This window comes from Crocodylus siamensis, chromosome 7, assembly GCF_052110815.1.
Source record: "Crocodylus siamensis isolate JL-2025a chromosome 7, ASM5211081v1, whole genome shotgun sequence".
Taxonomy (NCBI): Eukaryota; Metazoa; Chordata; order Crocodylia; family Crocodylidae; genus Crocodylus; species Crocodylus siamensis.
In genome coordinates, this window is record NC_143401.1 from 40,074,102 (window position 1) to 40,095,061 (window position 20,960).

Here is a 20,960-nt window from a genome sequence, read left to right on the forward strand (position 1 = left end):
GCTACCTGTTTTGATTTAGGGTATTCCCCGGCCAAATTGATCACAGTTTGCAACTTCCGGATAATGTCTTTCACTGAACGGTTGATCTAATTATCATAACATTGAATCAAGAGACCATGCAAGGGACCTGTCCCCTTGCAAAGGGTACTTGCCCAGGTGGTCTTCATTTACAATAACTTTTGGGGGGAGTTGTTCAACTGATAGTAAAATGCTGCTTCAATGAATGCATTTCCACTCAATTGGCATATAGCTTTTTCCTAGTTTACTCATTTTGGTTTTCTTGAATGTTGATCTTTGAACAATTTTTAATGATCTAATGTTTTTATGGCAAAGCTTATTAACTGATAGGCATAATGCCCAGTTTTATGCCCATCTATTACGATCTACTGTTGCAGAGGCTTGGGGAGACTTGTACCATTTTTTGGGGAAAATTTTGGCTAGCACTGCTTGTGATTTTTAGGGAGCGAAGAATTTTTCCAACTCCTGGGAAGCTACTTTGCTAGCTCACTGGCCTTAGCTCTTTTTTGCACTTTTTGTCCAGATGGCCAGTTCAGTTTGGAGGCCTGTCGGTTTTCAGGGGACCACCACTCACTCTTGTCCAGCAGTCCTTCCATCAGGCCCCAGGACTGCATAACTGCACTTACCCCTGGCTCATCCAGCGGAGTTTTTTGTACCACAATTTCCGCAGGAGGAGGGGTGGTCGGCCAGTCGTTCTGTTCCACGACCTGATTAAGCACCGCCACCTCGTCTCTTCTCTGACTTTGGGTCCTCTAAAGGCAACAAGACTCCCACCAAATCCCATAAGAAAAAGATGGCACCTTCTAACAATGCCATCTTCCCAGGCTTTCTACCTGTTTGCCATTGGGCAAAAACTCCCTCTACCGCAGCAAGGGACCTGAGGTCCCTTACTCCAAAGAGGGACCATGGATGCACCTTCTTGCTGAGTTCAGAAAGACTTATGGTTTTATCCCGGCATGTGAACATGGCTTCCCAATCCTTGAGTCCAGCTGGCCACGCTGTCTCAAAGAGGGGTCTTTGCCCACATTCTCCACCACTTGTTAGGGGCTCCCTCCCTTCCCAACAGGGGTAGGTGAGTAACCCACCAGTCACACGCCAAGTAAAACTCAAGTGCCACTCTTTATTACAAGGAAAAGTCAATAAAATACATAGAAATCATCATAACAAGTTTTGAGCTGCAAACGAGTCAGGCTGGAGGAAAGGCACTACACACCCTATCCCCAGTTGTTACCTGATAGGTCTCAGGAACCCCACCCTGCATCCAGGGTGGCGAGACTGCCTCCTTTATTGGGTCCTCAGCCTTGTCCTCCCCAAAGCAGTTCCAACTGGGACCTAACTCCCTTCAACTTAAGTACCTTTCCTCTCCCTCTTGTTCCCCCTTGTTCACTTTTTGCCTTACTGCCTTTTCTGGGATTAGAGCCAAGCCATTATTTCATTTTGCAAGCAGTTATTTTTCAATTTCAATTTTTACAACCTTCACATCCGAAAAGTCCCGGACTTGGCAGGGCCAGAGGGTCGGCTCAGGGCAGTTCCCCTTTTCTGTGGTGACGAATTGCAACAGATGCATTAGGTCATAGCCTCCGGGTTCCATGACACTGACCCCCTCCCCACCCAGGGTGTCAGGTTGGCCTCCTCCCAGAGGCCTTTTCGGGTTAGGCCTAATTTGGGCCTGACAGATACACACGGTCCCACCGACTGACAGCAGGCTCATAGTGTTACCCTGCAACTTCTACAGGGACATCAAGCCCAGCTGGAAGAGATAGTGCAAATGAGGACTCAAGAGGTGGAAGCAAGGATCTGGCTTTTCTCTCGCCAACAAGATTTATGCAAGAAAGTTGAGGCAAAACAGATGTCACTGGGGAGAGAAGGAGATGGAACCAGGTTGCCTCATGTGTCTCCAGATAATGATATTGAAGCATACCTAGAAGCCTTTGAAAGGATAGCTACAGCTGCAAAATGGGACCTGGGAAGCTGGGCAGCTCAAATAGCACCTCTTCTTATTGAACCAGCACAAGCAGCTTACCATGCCCTCAACAGGACAGAGGCTAGAGATTACCAGAAGGTAAAGGTGACAATATTATATCAATTAGAGATTTTCTCCAAGACTTAATCACCAGAGATTTTGGGCTAATAAGAGCCCTGAGGGGACTCGACCCCATCTACTGGCTCAAATGCTAAGAGATCTGGCAGAAAGATGGTTGCAGCCTGAGACAAATATTCTCTCAGAAGCAATAGATGTTATAGTACTAGAGCAATTCCTTACTGATCTTAGCAGTAGTTCCCAGCGATGGGTACAATGCCATCAACCTAAGACTGTAGTAAAAGCTCTAAGACTTGCTGAAGATTATGCTGCAGCAGAAGGAGAGGGCAAGGCCCCTAGGAGAGACCGCTCAGGAGGTCCAACATCTGGGGCCCAGGAAGGAACATCTAACCAGTCACGGTGGGGAGAGAATACTCAGAATTTGGGTCGGGAACTTTGAACCTGGGAAGTTCCCAGGGAAGTACTTGAGAGAAGTAGCATGCTACAGATGTGGGGAAAAAGGGCACGTCTTATATTTCTGTCCACAAAAAGTCCAGACTGAAACTGCCGGAGATAATATTCATATTGAAAAAATTAATTGCAGTTTCGGCTGGCATAAGGGGCTGGGCCATCAAAACAAACCGTGGTAGAAGTAAGAATAGAAGACACTATCATACCTGCAGTGATCGATACTGGTTGTTCCCAGTCACAATGATTTGGGCTACTCTTTTTCCATTTCATCTAGGGAACCTGGAGAACCCAGTAAGCATGATCTGTATTCATGGGGCTTCATACACTTACGAATGAAGGAGGGTTCAGCTGATGGTACTTGGTCGCACAGAAGAAATTGCCATGGGCCCACCTGAAACATTACCTTGCCCCATGCTCTTAGGAGTAGATTGGCAATATCTAGAAGAAGTCCTTGTACGAGTCATCACCAAGAAAGGGGGTGAGTGGGAAAGGGACCCCGGAACAGCCTGCTTCAGAGATCCACAGAAGGATGAACAAGATGACCTAGATATAGAGCAACTGATAGGTGAGGGGTATTTTTATGATGAGCAAGGACAAGTACCTGCATTCCAAAATATGCAGGTACTTTAGCCAGTCTCAACTGGCTAAAGATGAAGAAAAAATAGTGGATCTACAACTGAGTGAGAATGTTTAGCTATCCAGTGGGGAATAGAATTGTTCCATTATTGTCTCCTCGAGGGGGAAGTTGTGTTGATAACTGACCACCCGCCCCTTCTCTGGTTGAGGACAGCAAAGCTAGATAATGCTAGGCTAATGCTAGGTCCCTGGCCTTACAACCCTTTTGTTTTATAGTAAGACATCGTGCAGGGAAACTGAGCGGGAACGTTGAATACAGAGGGCAGACAAAGATAAAAGTGCAGAACCCTCTCACAAGCACCATTTTTGGGTTATAACAATTCTACTGCGGGTGAGGGGTCTGAAAGAAAGACAAACATATCCAGTCCATTATGAACAAAGTAGTACCACTAGAAGATATTCATTCATCACACCCAAATTGCTTTGGGAATTCACTGCTAAATCACCTGGTTGTTGACCACAACATGAATAGTGCCATTTGTAGTATAAGATGGCAGATCACTGAGATGAAAGGTTTCATACACCACTCCCTGTCCAGCAAAGGCAGCATCTCCATGTAGCAATATGGACATGACCTGAAATAAAAGAGTAATTAAAGTAGCAAGAATTGCAACTGTAAGATTCTCAGGGAAAAGAACTGTGTTTTTGGTATGTGTTTCTATAGTGCCTAGCCCAACAGCATCCAAGTCTATAATGCGGTAATTCCTAGAAACTGTGAAATTCAAATAATAGAGTAAGACAGTCATAAACCACATGTTTGTCTGTGCTTACTGCCTTGTTCAATTCCCAGCTGAGTTGGTTCCAATTTATTTGATTGCTTCTAAATTCTAACTTAATCAACCTACCAATCAGTCCGATTCAGGAAGCTTGTTAGTAGGAAGAAGGTACCACTTGTCTGCAGACTAATTTGAAATGAGTAGTTCTATTGTTTCAAAGTGACATTACCAATTATAAAAGAGCTTCAGTCTTCAAAAATAATTCACCCACTTTTACAGCACAAAAGTTCTGTTACTGATCCGTTGAAAACAAAGTTAAAGCTGATAGCTCAAGCCAAAGTTATTGCCACATCCAAGTAATATTTACCTTTTTCCCTTCTGTATCTCCTCGGTAGAACTGTTCTGCTTTGGTCTTTCCCTGTACAACAGGGTCCACTGCTTCCAAATGAGATGGGTTAGCCACAAGCGAAAGGGTGATTTTCTTATTTGTTGCTCGGTTGATCCTCTCATGGTACATTCCCAAATGATATTTTACATCCCCAGATCCCTAATAGACAAGAGGCAGTGAAGGCTCATGCATGCCATTCATACAAGCTACTTCCAATTCAACATGTCTAAAATCTAAAAAATGAATCTGGCTTGTGTCTCAGTCTATGCTATAGTTTTGACAACAATTTCAAATTTTAAATAGTTCAGTGCTTATTTAATGTTAACCAAATACAGACATCATGCTTGGCTCCAAGCAAAACAGAAGATGTCAAAAGCTTTCAAACTAGATTAGATAGATATACTGGGACTTGGATATCCACAGTTATCATTCAGAGCAGGAATGTAAAAGACATGTCATCTGGCCTGCAGGACAGGAAATTTGGTGGTGGGGCAAAGTAATAGCAGCATTAAATGGTATGGCTCAGAGCTACGACTGCTACCACTCACTCTACATCAAATTTCTGACCCATGGACAGCCCCACAGACCACATCTGGAGCGCAGCACTGCATCATCTGGCTCACAGAGCTACCTGTGGGTTGGGAATTTGGTGCAGAGATGAGCAATGGCTCTGGGAGCCACAGTAATTAACACTGCCACCATTCGACTCACCACTAAATTCCCAGCCCCACGGGCCAGATAATATACCTTGATGCTCTAGATCTAGCCTCATGCTCTGGGACTAGCCCATGGACTAGCCCCATATTGCTCGTCAATCCCACAGGGCTGGATGAGTTTCACACACCTGATTTAGAGTTATAGTTCATAGAAAAGTTAATTCCTATGACTCCTGCATTTGAGCACATAATACAGCGTTTTGAGCACATAATACAGCGTTTTGTAAAGAGTAAATCTGCTACTGAATTTCACAAATTCACACTGAAAACACAAAATACAGACTCCATCCTTTAAACTGCATCTAATTCTGTTCACACTATATGGGCAAGAGAATTTTTGCCCTCTCACTAATGAAGATGGATCTAACCTCATCAGCTGCCTCAAGTTTAGGATCAAACTGACAGAAGATCTGCTCCAGTTCCTTCCGAATAACGTTGGCCAACACATTTAGCCTGCCTCTAAAACAAGCCAAAAAATACATTTAAATCACAAGCCAAAAATATATTTAATCAGAAAATTAATTTATCAAAGTTTACAAAAAACAATCAAATCAGGAGTATAAGCTACAGGCCTTAAATGCATCTTACACTTTATATTACATTAAACATCTAAAAGCACCAATTCACTAAAGATCTTTTTAACCTCCTTCCAAACACACCAGACTGTCTCCACTGCATTTCCAGGGTGCAACATGCAGTTGATTGCTGTAAGTTTCCTTATTTCTAAGAATTTCTTTCCTAGTCTTAATATACCAAGAACACAGAATTATCTTGACCAGCTAATCAACAATTCTCAGACAAGAGCACGGAATTTTTCTTAGTTTAGCTATTTATGGGAGCCAGGTGGGCATATTTTGTCACCTGCAGGTACACAAGTGCAGGCAAGAGGTGGCCCTTTGAAAATTCTTTTAAATTAATGATTATAGCAACAGGCACAGCAGGCTGTGCATTAGCTAGCTGCTGGTGTTTACTTCAGATTTGTTGTAAAGGAGAGGGCCAGAAATTTAATAACTTCAGCTACCAAGGATGCAACAGTAGATAAATGCACACACTATCCTGAGTAGCAAGCTGCAATATAACCGCCTTTTACACAGCTTAAATTTTATATTAAAAAAAGGGCAGGTGGCAGTTTTATATTTTTCTGCTGCTGTAAGAAGTAGTTCCCAGTTAAAACAGCAAGAAATACCATGGCACAATTATGACCTCTTCTCCTGCTACAGCTTGTATTACATTACTTTATCCTAACAGAATTTCCCTGGGCTTTAAGTACCAATTCTCTCATGTATTAGAAAGGTGACTGTACTTTCAACAAGAGTTATGCAGCTCAGTCATACTCAACTCTCAAAAAAAAGACAGCCAAGTCTACTGCTGTCTGTAACATGTAAATTCAAACTAGAGAACAAAAAAAAGTCACACAAACAAATGAGAGTCTTGTTTAAGGAAAGATGAATATCACTTTAAGTGGATTCTTTTTTAATCTATTATTCATCGACACAGTCCTTTCCCATTCCTGGCCCTGCCTATCTGACTATAAATGGGTACAATCCTCCTTGTCAATTGCAGGCTCTCTCCACAGGAGGATAAGTATCGCATCTGTCAGACTTGCTTGCTTTTTCAAACTAGGTCTTCAACTGACCTCCAATTGTGAAAGCTTTACCCTCTCACTGACGGGCAGCTCTCTCAGGACCCTACTTCTGTTGTTCAATGCATCTTTTAGTAGGCATAACTGACCTCTGCTTCAGCAGCCTCTATAATCCCAGTCTTTTTAACAATGTGAAAAGTGTCTGAATATCCTCAGGAAGCAAGCGCATTTTCAATCACCTTTTTTACTTAAATAAAAGTTACCTGTGAGGCATCCCCATTATTACATATTCAATTCCCATCTCACTGGATTTATCAATGATGGTCTTAAGGGCAGGGATCATTACTTCACAACCTTCCAAACCAAAGCGCTTCTCTGAAGACCATTTGCGGGCAAGGAAATCTTCAAATCTTCTCAAAAGGATGAGAGAAAAAACAGTAAGCTAAGGAAACTGCAGATTATGAGTTAAACATCAACTGAAGCACATTCATCGAAATAAGCAGCATGGTTTTAGAGAATTCCCAATACAGGTTCAATCATAGAATCATAGAGTTTGGGTTGGAAGGGACCTCAGGAGGTCATCTAGTGCAACCCCCTGCTCAGGACCAGCCCCAGCTAGATCATCCCAGCCAAAGCTTTGTCTAGCCAGGTTTGGAAAACCCCCAAGGATGGAGCTTCTATCACCTCTCTGGGTAACCTGTTCGAGTGTTTTACTATCCTCCTAGTGAGAAAATTTTTCCTAACATCTAATCTAAACTTCCCTTGCTGCAATTTGAGACCATGCTCCTTGTTCTGTCATCTGCCACCACTGAGAACAGTCTAGCTCCATCCTCTTTGGAACCCCCCTTAAAGTAGTTGAAGACTGCTATTAAGTCTCCTCTTCTCTAGACTAAACAAGCTCAGTTCCCCCAGTCTTTCCTCATAAGTCATGTCTCCCAGCCCCCTCACCATTTTTGTCACTCTCCGCTGGACTCTCTCTAATTTGTCTGTCCACATCATTTTGGAGTGTGTGTGTGTGGGGGGGGGGGGGGCGGCGGCGGGGAGGGGACCCAAAGCTGTACTCCAGATGTGGTCTCACCAATTCTGAATAGAGAGGAATAATTACTTCCCTTGACCTACTGGCAACACACTTTCCAATGCAGCCCAGTATGCTGTTAGCCTTCTTGGCAACTAAGGCATACTGCTGGCTCACATTCAGCATATTCACTGTAACCCCCAGGTCCTTTTCTACAGAGCTATTGTCCAGCCAGTCCGCCCCCAGCCTGTACTCGTGCATGGGATTGTTCCATCCTAAGTGCAGGACTTTGTACTTGTCCTTGTTGAACCTCGTGAGATTCCTTTTGGCCCAATCCTCCAATTTGTTTAGGTCACTCCAAATTCTAGCCCTACTCTCCAGAGTATCTACTACTCCCCACAGCTTAGTGTCACCTGCCAACTTGCTCGGCATAAATTTTAGTAGGGAATAAGAAAAAGGATTTCTCTCCCATCACCTCAACTTCTCCTTTAAGAATGGCCACACCTGGACATTGAGAACTGATCCTTACATTTTTAAATTAGAAATGTAATTAGCCATGTTAGTCTGAAGTCAGGCAGGGCAGGGTGGCACTTTAAAAACTCATTTGTCCAGAAAGGCATGTACTTTCATAGTCTACATCTTACTTGAACTGCAGAGAGCAGATGTACTAAACAGAAAGGAATATAATAATTTGAATACAAAGTATGCAGAAAGAAAAAAGAAAGGATGGCAGAGTGAGCACTGCAAGAATGGAAGGTGAGTTGAAGAGATCAAGATGAATAAACAAACCAGCTAATCCACTGAGAGACATAAGGGTTATAAAAACTAGACGGGGTACATGTTTGGGATGTACCTGGGATAAGAATCTAGAATTAAGCACAGGAAGAGGTTTCTTCCCTGTAGTAAAATTCACCTCTCAGGGCTACTGATTTAAGTGATGACTCTAAATACTCTGCTGCTCCTCCATATGTAAAACTCCCACTGACCTGTGGGAAAGCCTCAAAGTCCAAAGTAATCCATCCAGTAGATCCAAGAGGGGACAGCAGGAAGTCCAATATTTTCCAGAAGTAGCACAATGCCTAATTATGGGGATAGTCATCATAAAACATGCAGTTCCAGGGGAAACCTCACTGAAATGATGTAACAGCAGCTAAATGTGCCAAAAGCCACTACAATGGAATCGCTGCCTCAAGAATGAGTAACTATAGAAATAAAAGATAAAAGAAATCTGTCCTTTGCTGACAGTTCTAGTCTGTTTCATTCATTAATGGATTTCACCTGGAGGCACTGCCGAGTTAAAGTGGCTTTTAACAAAACACTAAAAGGGTCATTTATAAAAGCCTGAGGATATTGAATACAAAGTTATTTTTATGAAGACTTTACAGGCTACACCAATGTAATACAAGGGTCGATAATGTTGCAATGCCAAGGTCTCCACATATTGTCCGAATGCTTAAGTTTACAGTTTTAAATGCAGAGCTTCAAGTCCCAAATCTTTTTCAGTCCACAAGAGTGCCGTACTTATTGAATGCAGAGGGGTATTGCAGTGGGACACACCCCTAGCTACTGTAAATTGACATAACTCTGTTGAAGTTAGTGGAATCATACCTATTTAGATCAGCTGGGGACGGGGGGGGTACTGGTTCCATGTGAATCAAAAGCCATAAGGGCAATGGGAAAAATAAAAGCTGTACGACAGGGCACATCTCCCGCTCTAAGCCCGGCTTGCACCTGGAGCCACAGGTGCCAAGGATTTGGGGCGGGGGGGAGACTCAGGGGTCCCATCTAGCCAAGCTCCAGCTCTGTCAACCCAGCCCGGGATTGGCTCTGGGGCTTCCACCCCCCATCCCAGTGTGGCATCCCCTGCTTTCCCTCATCGCCAGCCTTAACTTGCCCACCTGCAGCCTGAGCCCATTGCTCCTTGTCCTGTGACTTGAAAGTTAATCATTCATAGCTGTCTAACTTTTTTTTTTTTGAAACAGCATCAACTTTGTAGTATTTCCAGTACATGAAAGGGGCATCTTGCATGTCATCAAAAATATTTGCCACTATACCATCGCATTTCCAGTGTACAACACCTTGCCCAGCATTGGTTACTATGTGCACGATGTGCTTGTAGACTAGTTAGCCCCTTTAAAGAGAAAGGCCTCTGGAAGGAGGTACAGACAGAGACTCTGGTTACATAGTTTTAGAAACAGGTGATCATCTAAATGGCTATCAAAACAAATTATTATTGCTCCAAAGCAGGTAAACAATAAGCAGGAAAAGCTGATGAATCTTGTTCACCATAAATTAAAGCCTTTACTGATAAAGTAAAAGTAAAAATAAGCAATATCAAAAGACTTATCCTCCCAGCCATTCTTCCCACTGTCCATACAACAAAATCCTGAGAAACAAAACCTCTTTTTTGCCTTAACTGTAAAATTTTAGTCTCAAAAGCTGAAAAGCCAAAGCATTTGTTGCACATGTGAATAGCCCTAATAAGGAAGAGTCAGAGGGGCAAAGACCAAATGGCATCGATAGAAAAAGACTTGTTTATCACAGCTAGAAGCTAGTATTTTGATTTAAAAAAAAAAAAATCCTCCAATCAGTATCACTTCGACAAATAAAAAGGAGTATATTGCCTTGTGCCTAACAATTCAGAAACTGACCTCTAGCCCAAAATTTAAAGCCAACCATGCTAGACAGTGGCAACATATAGGGAGTGCACCAGGGAGCACATGCACCCCCTAAGAGCACTGGCCAGGGAATGGAGATGCCAGGAGAAGCAATCAACCGTGGTCCCCCAACAGCCCATCACACCAACCTGGAAGTGCCAGCGGCATTCCAGGGTTGGTACAATCAGCTGCAAGAGAATCCCCCTCCTTCCCAGTCGGCGCAACCAGCCATGGGGGGGATCCCCCCCCAGGGGCACTGACTGGTCGCTGTGGGGCAAGTGCCGCCCCTGACTCAGGAGGTACCAGTCACCCATGATGCTGGAAGCTCCCGAAAATGGTCAGGGCTTACACTAAAAGTATCAGACTCTTAAAAAGGATGACAACAACTGATTTAGAGAAAAATTAAGTTAAAGTTTCATCAAAAGCAATCACAGACCTCTGTCACAGGCAATCAGTTTTCATTATCTAAATGTTCTGCCCTCCTTATTGTGAAACTAAGCACTGTAGCCTCATGCATGAGGAGAAATTAAGAACAAACCTAAATTGTTATTAGCAACACACAAAAGAAACATACATTTTACAAGATAAAAAATTCATAACCAGGATAATGTCCCTTTGAGTAGCAAGCCAAAAAACCAAAACAAAAGATGAGGCAGGTCTGTGCAGGAACAAATTAAGCACTTTTGATTCAGCAAATACTTCCTCCCACCCTACATTATCCATGAACATTTTGGTAAGATATGTCTGACTTTTTCCAGATGCTCTAATACAGGTTTTTCCCTAGCATACATAGGCTGAAGTAGTAGTGCAAATTCTTAAATGAAGAAACTTCATGGTGATGGACTGTTTAACAATCTGCCACTCAAGCACCATGTTTACCTGATTTAAGTATCTGACTGGATTTCCTCTTAATTAAAACCTAAAATTAGACAAATGGCATGCTGCCGTCTCCTGAAATTTCACACAAAACACATAGGCTAGAGACAGAAGTTACACATAAACTAGTCTAAGTGATCAGAAACTGGTTTAAACCTGGAACAGAACAGAAGTTCAGTACACATAAACCAGTTTCAAAATGGCTGAAACTGGTTTAAACATAAACCTGGTTAAACATAGTATCAAGACTTAACTTATTTGGGTCAAACCGGTTTATAAAACTTCTGTCCAAGACCCTGTCCTGGTTCAAGTTAAATCACAATCCCCCAGCATGCTTTCCAGCCCTGGGCTGGTCTGTGCTATCTGCTCCAGACAGCAGGACTGACCCCTCCCCTCTTTGCTCCCTAGCTGGGAGCTGAGGGCTGGCTGACTGGGAGAGCAAACCCAGCTGGGGATGCAGCCCAGTCTACAGTGTCTGGAGTCAGGGAAAGGGGGTTAAACACCTCTTTCCCCACTCAAACATACTGCCGGCTGCAACTGTGGAGTACAAATCCCAGATGCACCTGGAAGCAGGAAGAGGAAGTGATGAGCAACCCTGCAGAGTCCTGCTGCTTTAATTCTGGACTGAAAATCCCAGAGACCTCAGGGGCAGCAGGAAGAGGAAGTGAACGTACAGCCAGAGAGCCATGCTTTAGTTAGTACCCCCCAGCTTCTGGCTTGAGCCCTGACAGGCATGTGGCTGCATTTCTTGAATCAAAGGTAAATGTTTGTTCACTTCCGTTTCAATTTAATCTGTGCATCTTAGACTAACTTGCAAAGACTGAATCAATTCAGCCTCGGGCTTTTTGACTGTCTGTACCTAGCCATAGAAACAATGCTTTCAGTATGTTCTCTTGGAGTTTCTTTTTTAACAGCTCTCCACAGCCTTGATCAAAAAGAAAACTAATAAAGAAGCACATTCCCTTAAACACACTCTAAATCAGTCCAAAATAAGCCTCTGTGCTTGAGGACTGAAGGATAGCCGGTGTAACACCCACCTTTAAAAACAGACACCAGAGGGAATTCATGGGACTAGTCAGGTGAACCTAACAGAAACAACAGCTAACAACAGCAACACTTAATGGCATTAGTATTACTACTACCACCACTGCTAGAACTGTGCATCACATGAATGAACAGGACTTGCTGGGAAAGACTCCACAGCTGCATCCAGATATGCTCAGCCATGTGTTCTGTGGCACTCCAAACCATGCAGCTGTTCTCAGTGCTGCTAGGCAGCCCAAATAAGGCTTCTGGGTCCAGCTCAGTGCTGGCCCCAGCTTTCCCTACCCCATCCATGGTAACCTGGTACACCAAAGGGCGTGTGGCACAGGTGTTCCCCAGGGACAATTTGCAACAGCACAAGGTGTATCGCTGATTCTTGTCCCCAGGGAAACAAATGTGATGCACCGATCTCCTACAGTTCTTTGAGGGCAACAAGCACGTGGATCAGGTTGATGCAGTATATCTGGACTTTCAAAAAACTTTTAGAATAGTTCTGCACCAAAAGCCCTTACTTAAATGAGACTGTCATGGCAGAGATAAGAGTTATTCATGGATCAGTAACAGGATAAAGGACAGGAAGCAAAGAGTAGGTTAAACAGCCAGTGTTCACAAAGGATAGGGAGGTAAGCAGTGGGATCCTCTAAGGGCCTATGCTGGGGCATCTACTGTTTAACATATTCATAAATATGCCCAGGGCTGGACAAGCCCTGCTGCAGCTCCACACCCCACTGTGGGCACAGAAATCTTGGGGGGCACATGCCCCCCCCCCCACCATGTCACCTTGGCCACCCACTGCTTCACCTGTGCACCCTTCCTCCTCCCCCCCCCATAAAAGGGAGCTACAGTTGTTCTTAACCACCCTGCCTGGCTGCTGCAAGAATGTGCACGAGAGCACACACATGTGGCACCCCTGCATCCCACTCTCCCCAGCCCCAAGCAGCCCCCTGCAGGCTGGAACACTGCCAGGCTGCAAGGAGAAATGCATGGTTTCCCATGCTTTTCCCATTAAACGAGAAAATGCACATTTTTTCACAGCAAATGGAAAACCCAGATCCTGATGATCAGGCAGGGAGCAGGGAGTGAGGTGGGTCTCCTCCCCATTGCTACTGTTCCCAGCTGAGCCCAGCTCTCTGTGCATCTGCTCACAGAAGCTCCTGGCTAGAGCGGGGCAGGAGTGGCCCTCAGACTTCTCCTGACCCCGAGTCAGTCAATCCCTGCTTCCTATACCCAGAGGCAAATTCTGCTGCAGAGGGGAAGATGAGAAATGGGAGGGAGTGGAGAACCTGCTGAGTGCTGGGGGGAGGAAATGCCCAGAGCTAGGGAGTGTGGAGGTCATACCTGCTTTGGGGATTCAAAAAAGTCCCTAGCAACTCCTGCCACCACCCGTCAGCCAACTCAGGGAAGCATGGGGGAAAGGGGGTGACAGCAACCCCCCTGCACCTCCAGTCAGAACTCCTACACCCTCCCTTTTTCAAATCTAGATCCAGCAGTGGATGATACCAAATTATTCTGGGTGCTAATAAACTAAGCTGAATGAAAAAGTTACAGAAGGATCTTGTAAAAATGTATGTATGGACAAACTGACCCATTATGTTCAAGGTTGCTAAGTGCAAAGTGATGCACATGGGTGGGAACCAAGACATACGTACATAACAATGAGCCCTCACCTTGAACTGCATGCAGTCCTGGTCCCCAACCCCCAACCTCCAGAAAGGACAGAGTAAAGGTAGAAACCGAACAGGGTAACAAAAATGGTATAGAGAGACTTCAGTATTATGACAAACTAACTCAAGCTGGGACTTTTCTGCTTAGAGAAATGAAAATTGAGAGGGCATATGACAAAGAGCTAATAAAATCAAGAATTGCATGGAAAAGTAAATGGGCACTTATTATTTACTAGGGGGAAGGGACTTAACAGTGGGGGTCTACTACAGACCACCCAACCAGGGAGAAGAGCTAGACTGGGAATCATAGAATCAATGAGTCAGAAGGGACCTAGACAGATCATCTAGTCCGACCCCCTGCCATGGGCAGGAAGGAGCACTGGGGGTGGCAAGGGTCATAAGACCCCAGCCAGGTGCCTATCCAGTCTCCTCTTGAAGATTTCCAGGGAAGGTGAGAGCACCACCTCTCTGGGAAGCCTATTCCAGGCTCTGGCCACCCTTACCGTGAAGTAGTTCTTCCTAATAGCTAACCTAAACCTATCCTCCCTCAGCTTGTGGCCATTGTTCCTGGTGACTCCAAGGGGGGCCCTGCTGAACAGACCTTCCCTGAGTCCCTGCTGGTGGCCCCTGATAAAGTTGTAGGCAGCCACAAGATCCCCCCGCAGTCTCCTCTTGTGGAAACTGAAGAGATCAGGTCCCTTAGCCTCTCCTCATAGGGCTGGCCACAGAGGCCCTTAGGTCACGGAATTCTCAGGTCAGCTTGCGAAGGTAGTTAAGTCAAAGGATATGGTCATCATGAGTGACCTAAACTATCTGAACATTTTCTGGGATTGAGGAGCCAGGTCTGACCACTCATGTAGGTTTCTAGCCATGTTACAGGACCTCCATCTAACCCAAGAGGTGCACAGTCCCACCAGGGGAAATGCCTTGTTAGATCTGATCCTGGTCACAAGTGACAACCTGGTGAGGGGACTGCGGGTGCTCGACGACTTGAGTGATAGCAATCATCACCTATTGGAATTCACCATCTAGTGCAGAGTGGCAAAGGCCTTTAGCAAGACAGCAGCCCTGGGCTTCAGAAGGGTAGATTTCATTGAGCTAAGGAGACTAACCAGGGAGGCACTGAGGTCCCGGAGGGGTGGGGAGTTGGGAGTCCAAGAAGAGTGTTCAGTCCTGAAGGAGATGATCTTCTAAGCCCAAAGGGTGGCAATCCCAACACGGATCAAAGGGGGCAAGAGTGCTCAAAAGCCCCCATGGTTCACCAAAAGCATCCAGGAATGTTTCAAAGCTAAGGAGGCGGCATACACCCAATGGAAAGGAGGGGCCATCACCAGGGAGGACTATATCTCCGTTGCTTGAGATTATAGGGGGGCTGTTAGGAAGGCCAAGGCAGAGATGGAACTGGGACTAGCAACCTGGATGAAGGATAACAAGAAATGCTTTTATAATATAAATACATAGGGGGTAAAAAGAAGGTTCCAGGTAACATGGGGCCTCTGCAGGACACGCTAGGAAATCCTGTGGTCTCACCAGATGACAAAGCTAACCTATTTAACAATTTCTTTGCCTCCATTTTCCTGAGCAGGGACCAGGTCATCCCCTCCACCAAGATCCCCGATGGTCCCAGGGGAGGCATAGTCAGGCCCAGGGCCAGAGAGGACCTAGTCAGGGAACTTCTGGTGGGACTAGATGTGTTCAAATCAGCAGGTCCTGACGATCTCCACCCCAGAGTGCTAAGGAAATTAGCAGAGGTCACTGCGGGACCCCTGGCTCAGTTTTATGAGTACTCATGGTGCTCTGGCAAGGTGCCAGAGGACTGGAAAAGGGCCAATGTGGTCCCCATTTTGAAAAAAGGGAGGAAGGAGGACCCAGGAAAGTATAGGCCTGTTTGTCTCACCTCAGTCCTGGGGAAGCTCTTTGAGAAAATTATCCAGGTGCACATCTGTGAGGGGCAAGCAAGGGAGATTATGCTTAGTGGCAACCCACATGGATTCATTTGAAGCAGGTTCTGTCAGACCAACCTGGCCTTCTATGACCAGGTCACAAAATCCTTGGACACAGGTGTCGTGGTGGACATAGTCTTTCTGGACTTTAGGAAGGCCTTTGACACCATCTCTCACCCCACTCTTGTTAAAAGATTAGGAGATTGTGGCACTGATGCCTACACAGTCAGATGGGTTGCCAATTGGCTGGAGGGCCACACCCAGAGAGTGGTGGTGGATGAGTCATTTTCACCCTGGAGGGATGTAGGCAGTGGGGTCCCCCAGGGCTCGGTCCTTGGGACAGCACCGTTCAACATCTTCATCAGCAACTTGGACAAGGTGGTGAAAAGCACCTTGTTCAAATTTGCAGATGACACTAAGATGTGGGGAGAAGTGGGCAATTTCATCTGGGCAGGTCACAGGGGTGGGCGGATGAGAATAAGATGGGATTCAATACTGACAAGTGCAGGGTACTGCACCTAGGGAGAAAGAACCAGCAGCATACCTACAGGCTGGGGAACTCCCTTCTCGTCAGCGCAAAGGCAGAAAAGGATCTTGGAATCATTATAGACTCCAAGATGAGCATGGGCCACCAATGTGGGGATGTAGTCAGGAAGGTTAACCGCACCTTGTCATGCATCCACAGATACATCACGAGCAAGTCCAAGGAGATGATCCTCCCCCTCTATATGACATTGGTCAGGGTCGCAGTTAGAGTACTGCGTCCAGTTCTGGACACTGCACTTCAGGAGGGATGGACAACATGGACACAGCATAAGGACTGGGTCTCCAACTGGGCCAGAGCTGCCTCTCCTGCTAGGCTGATAATCAGCTAATTATCAGGCTCACACCAAGAGAGACCTAACGGTAGGTGTATACTACAGACAACCAAACCAGGGGGAGGAGCACAATCTGGAGTTCTCTCGAGAACTGAGAGGCCATGCACGCATGGGTCATGGTCGTCATGGGTGACCTCAATTACCCAGACATCTCTTGGGAGGAACACTCGGCTAAGTCATTCAATACCGATAAATGTAAGGTACTCTACCTCAGGGGGTAAAAAAACCCTGCAGCATGCTATAGGCTTGGCAGTGCTACACTTGCTAGCACCACTGCTGAAAGAGACTTGGGGGTCATGACGAATCACAAGATGAACATGAACCACCAATGTGAAGCCGCAGCTTGTAAAACTAACCAAGCTCTGGCTTGCATCCATAGATGCTTCTCAAGTAAATCTCAGGATGTCATTCTCCCACTGTTCTTGGCCTTGCTGAAGCCACAGCTGGAATACTGCATCCAATTCTGGGTGCCTGAATTCAAGAAGGATGTTGAGAAGCTTTAGAGAGCCCAGAGGAGAGCCACACACATGATCAGAGGGCAAGAGAATAGGCCTTATGAAGAGAGGCTGAGAGCCATGGGACTCTTCAGTCTGAAAAAGCACAGGCTCAGGGGGAACTAATGGCTGCCTGTAAGTACATAAGGGGTGTAGATCAGGATCTGGGAGAATATCTGTTCACCTGAGCACACGAAGGTAAAACAAGGACCAATGGTCATAAGCTCCTCTAAGACAGTTTCACGCTGGACATAAGAAAAAATGTCATTACTGTCCAAGCCCCCAAGACTAGAACAGACTCCTCCAGAAGTGGTGCAGGCACCTACTCTGGACTCTTTCAAGAAACGTTTGGATGCTTATCTTGCTGGGATCCTTTCACCCTAGCTGACTTCCTGCCCCTGGGGTAGGGGACTGGACTTGATGATCTTCGAGGTCCCTTCCAGCCCTAACATCTATGAAAGTCGGATCAGTCATGTTGCTTCCTGACTTGTATTAAAGAGCTCTACCTGACTCAGGAAGTTCACAGGCCAGCAAGAGTAAACGCCCTCCTAGACTTGGTCTTGGCCAAAGGAAACTATCTGGTGAGTGACCTGAATATAGAGGGTAGCCTGGGCAACAGCAACCACAAAACCATCACATTCTCTGTCTGTCGCAAGACAGGCAAATCAGATAGCAGGGTTGAAGTTTTGGACTTCAAAAAATTGAATTTCAACAGGCTCAGAGCAATAGTAGGGGAAGCACTGCGGGACCAGGGACCAACGGTGAAAGGAATGCATGAAAAGTGGTCATTCCTCAAGGACATGATCCTCAAAGCCCAGTAGAAGTCCATTCCCATGCAAACAAAGGGTAGCAGAAGGGCTGGCCAGCCCTCTTGGTTTAATAGGGATATCACTGTCGTCTTTAAAAAGAAGAAAGAGGCATAGAAACAATGGAAGCTTGGGACAGTCCCCAAGGAGGTCTATACAACAACAGCCCGCACTTGTAGGGAGCAGATTACAAAGGCTAAGGTGGTGACTGAATTTAAACTAGCAACAGAAATCAAGGACAATAAGAAATCTTTCTTTAGGTATGTGGGAAACAGGAGGAAAACAAATGGAAGCAAGGGGCCTTTGCTTAACAACTCAGGACAGCTGGTTACCAACACTCAGGAGAAAGCTGAACTCCTGAATGAGTACTTTGCTTCGGTATTTCACCAGACTAAGGGGAAAATCATACTAGATAAGGTTCAGAATGGGCATGGTGGGAATGACCAGCTTCCTACTGTTGACGTTCCATAGTTTCTAGGGTCAGAAGGGACCTGAGCAGATCTTCTAGTCCGACCCCCTGCCATGGCAGGAAAGAATACTGGAGTCAAACGACCCCAGCAAGGTATTCATCTAACCTCCTCTTAAAACCCCCCAGGGTAGAAGCCTGCACCATTCCTCTTGGAAGTTGGTTCCAGACCCTAGCCGCCCTGACTGTGAAGTAGCGTCTCCTGATATCTAACCTAAACCTACCCTCTGCCAGCTTGTGACCGTTATTCCTGGTCACTCCTGGTGGTGCTCGGGGGAACAGTGACTCCCCCAATGCCTGCTGATCCCCCCTGACAAGATGAACATGGGCGTTCCTAACTGCCTCCCCACACTGCTGGCCCATGTTCATCTTGGAGTCAATGATGACCCCCAGATCCCTTTCCGCCTCTGTGCTGACAAGAGGGGAGTTCCCTAACCTGTAGGTCTGGTGCCAGTTGTTCCTCCCAAGGTGCATCACCTTGCACTTGTCTGTGTTGAAACCCACCCTATTCTCATCCGCCCACCCTTGTAACCTGTCTAGGTCTGATTGTAGCCTGTTGCATCCTTCCAGTGTGCCCATGTCCTCCCACATCTTAGTTTCATCAGCAAATTTGAACAGGGTGCTTTTTACCCCCTCATCCAAATCACTGATGAAGATATTGAACAGCGCAGGCCCGAGGACCGAGCACTGTGGAACCCCACTGCCCACGTCCTTCCAGGTTCAGAAGGACCCATCCACTACCACCCTCTGTGTGCGGCCCTCCAGCCAGTTGACGACCCATTTGACTGTGTGGGTGTCTACACCACAGCCCCCCACTTTCTTAATGGGAACGGGGTGAGAGACAGTGTCAAAAGCCTTCCGGAAGTCCAGGAAGACTATATCCACTGCTACCCCTGCATCTAATGATCTGGTGATCTGATCATAAAAGGCCACCAGGTTGGTCTGACAGGACCTGCCACTGATGAACCTGTGTTGGTTGCCCCTAAGCATGCAGTCTCCTGCTAGCCCCTCCTGGATATGTGCCAGCATAATTTTTTCAAACAGCTTGCCTAGGATCGAGGTAAGACTAACCGGCCTATAGTTTCCCGAGTCCTCCTTCCTGTCTTTTTTGAAGATGGGAACCACGTTGGCCCTCTTCCAGTCCTCTGGTACCTCACCAGAGCACCACGAGTGCTCGTAAAGCCGTGCCAGGAGACTTGCAATGAACTCGGCCAGTTTCTTTAGAACTCTAGGGTGGAGATCATCCGGACCGGCTGACTTGAATACGTCCAACCCCTCCAGAAGCTCCCTAACTAAATCCTCGCTAACCCGTGGCCCAGGTGTGCCTCCCCCGGGGCCCGAGGGGGGCCCAGCAGGGAGGCGGCTGTTCTGGTCCCTACTTAGGAAGACGGAGGCAAAGAAATTGTTAAACACGTTAGCTTTGCCGTCTGGTGCGACGACCAAATTTTCCAACACGTCCTGCAAGGGCCCCACGTTACCCGGGACCTTCTTTTTATCCCCTATGTATTTAAAAAAGGACTTCTTATTGTCCTTAATCTGGGAAGCTAGTCCCAGTTCCATCTCTGCCTTGGCCTTCCTAACTACCCCCCTACATCCCTAAGCAACTACAGAATAGTCCTCCCTGGTGATGGCCCCTTCTTTCCATTGGGTGTAAGCCTCCTTTTTAGCAAGGAGATATTCCCGGATGCTTTTGGTGAGCCATGGAGGCTTGTGTGCACTCCTGCTCCCTTTGATCCTCGTTGGGATTACCTTCCTTTGGGCTTGGAGGATCGCCTCCTTAAGGAGTGACCACTCTCCTTGGACACCTGGCTCCCCTCCCCTCCAGGACATTGAGCTCGTGCATGATCAGTTAAAAAAGTTAGACATTTATCTGGTCCTGCTGACTTATGAACTTCAACCAAGAGTGCTGAAGGAGCTGGCTGAAGTCATCATGGGCCCTCTGGTGAAACTCTTCCAAAACTTGTGGTGCTTGGGGGAGGTCCCTAAAGACTGGAAGAGGGTTAATGTTGTGCCCATCTTCAAGAAGGGGAAGAGAGAGGACCTAGGCAACTATAGGTCAATTAGCTTAACTTCTATCCCAGGGAAATTCCTGGAAAAATTCATTAAGGAGTCTACATACGATATGCTTGCAAAAGGTAGGATTCGGAATGACAGTCAACATGGCTTTGTTGCAGGCAGGTCTTGTCTAACCAACCTCATCTCCTTCTACAACCAGGTAACTTGCCACCTGGATAGAAGAGGTCAACATTGTATACCTAGACTTTCTAAAGGCCTTTGATCTGGTATCCCATGAGGTTCTCACAGGAAAACTGGAGGATTGCAGGCTTAAATGCTTAACAGTTAGGTGGGTAAGAATCTGGCTGAGGAGTAGGACCCAGAGAGTTCCAATGAACAGATCTGCATCGTCCTGAAGAGAAGTGGCCAGTGGTGTCCCTCAGGGGTCCATGCTTGGTCCAATGCTTTTCAACATTTTTATCAATGATTTGGATGTGGGGGTGAAGAGCTCACTGACCAAGTTTGCACATAACACCAAGTTATGGGGGAGTGTGATCATGATTGAAAATAGGCTG

General features: G+C 46.2%; 1 protein-coding gene across 2 annotated transcripts in view; it reads right to left on the bottom strand.

Annotated features, from left to right (window-relative positions):
• The window catches only part of OGDHL (oxoglutarate dehydrogenase L), a 97,634-nt gene that overhangs the window by 47,156 nt on the left and 29,518 nt on the right, over window positions 1–20,960 (bottom strand). For both annotated transcript variants that reach the window (XM_090058055.1, XM_090058054.1), the window contains exons 7-10: window positions 6,811–6,957; window positions 5,334–5,424; window positions 4,229–4,408; window positions 3,592–3,720 (exon numbers count right to left, since the gene is read on the bottom strand). In XM_090058055.1, coding sequence (XP_089914181.1) covers window positions 3,592–3,720; window positions 4,229–4,408; window positions 5,334–5,424; window positions 6,811–6,957 — 547 coding nt within the window. The remainder of the gene's footprint in view (window positions 1–3,591; window positions 3,721–4,228; window positions 4,409–5,333; window positions 5,425–6,810; window positions 6,958–20,960) is intronic.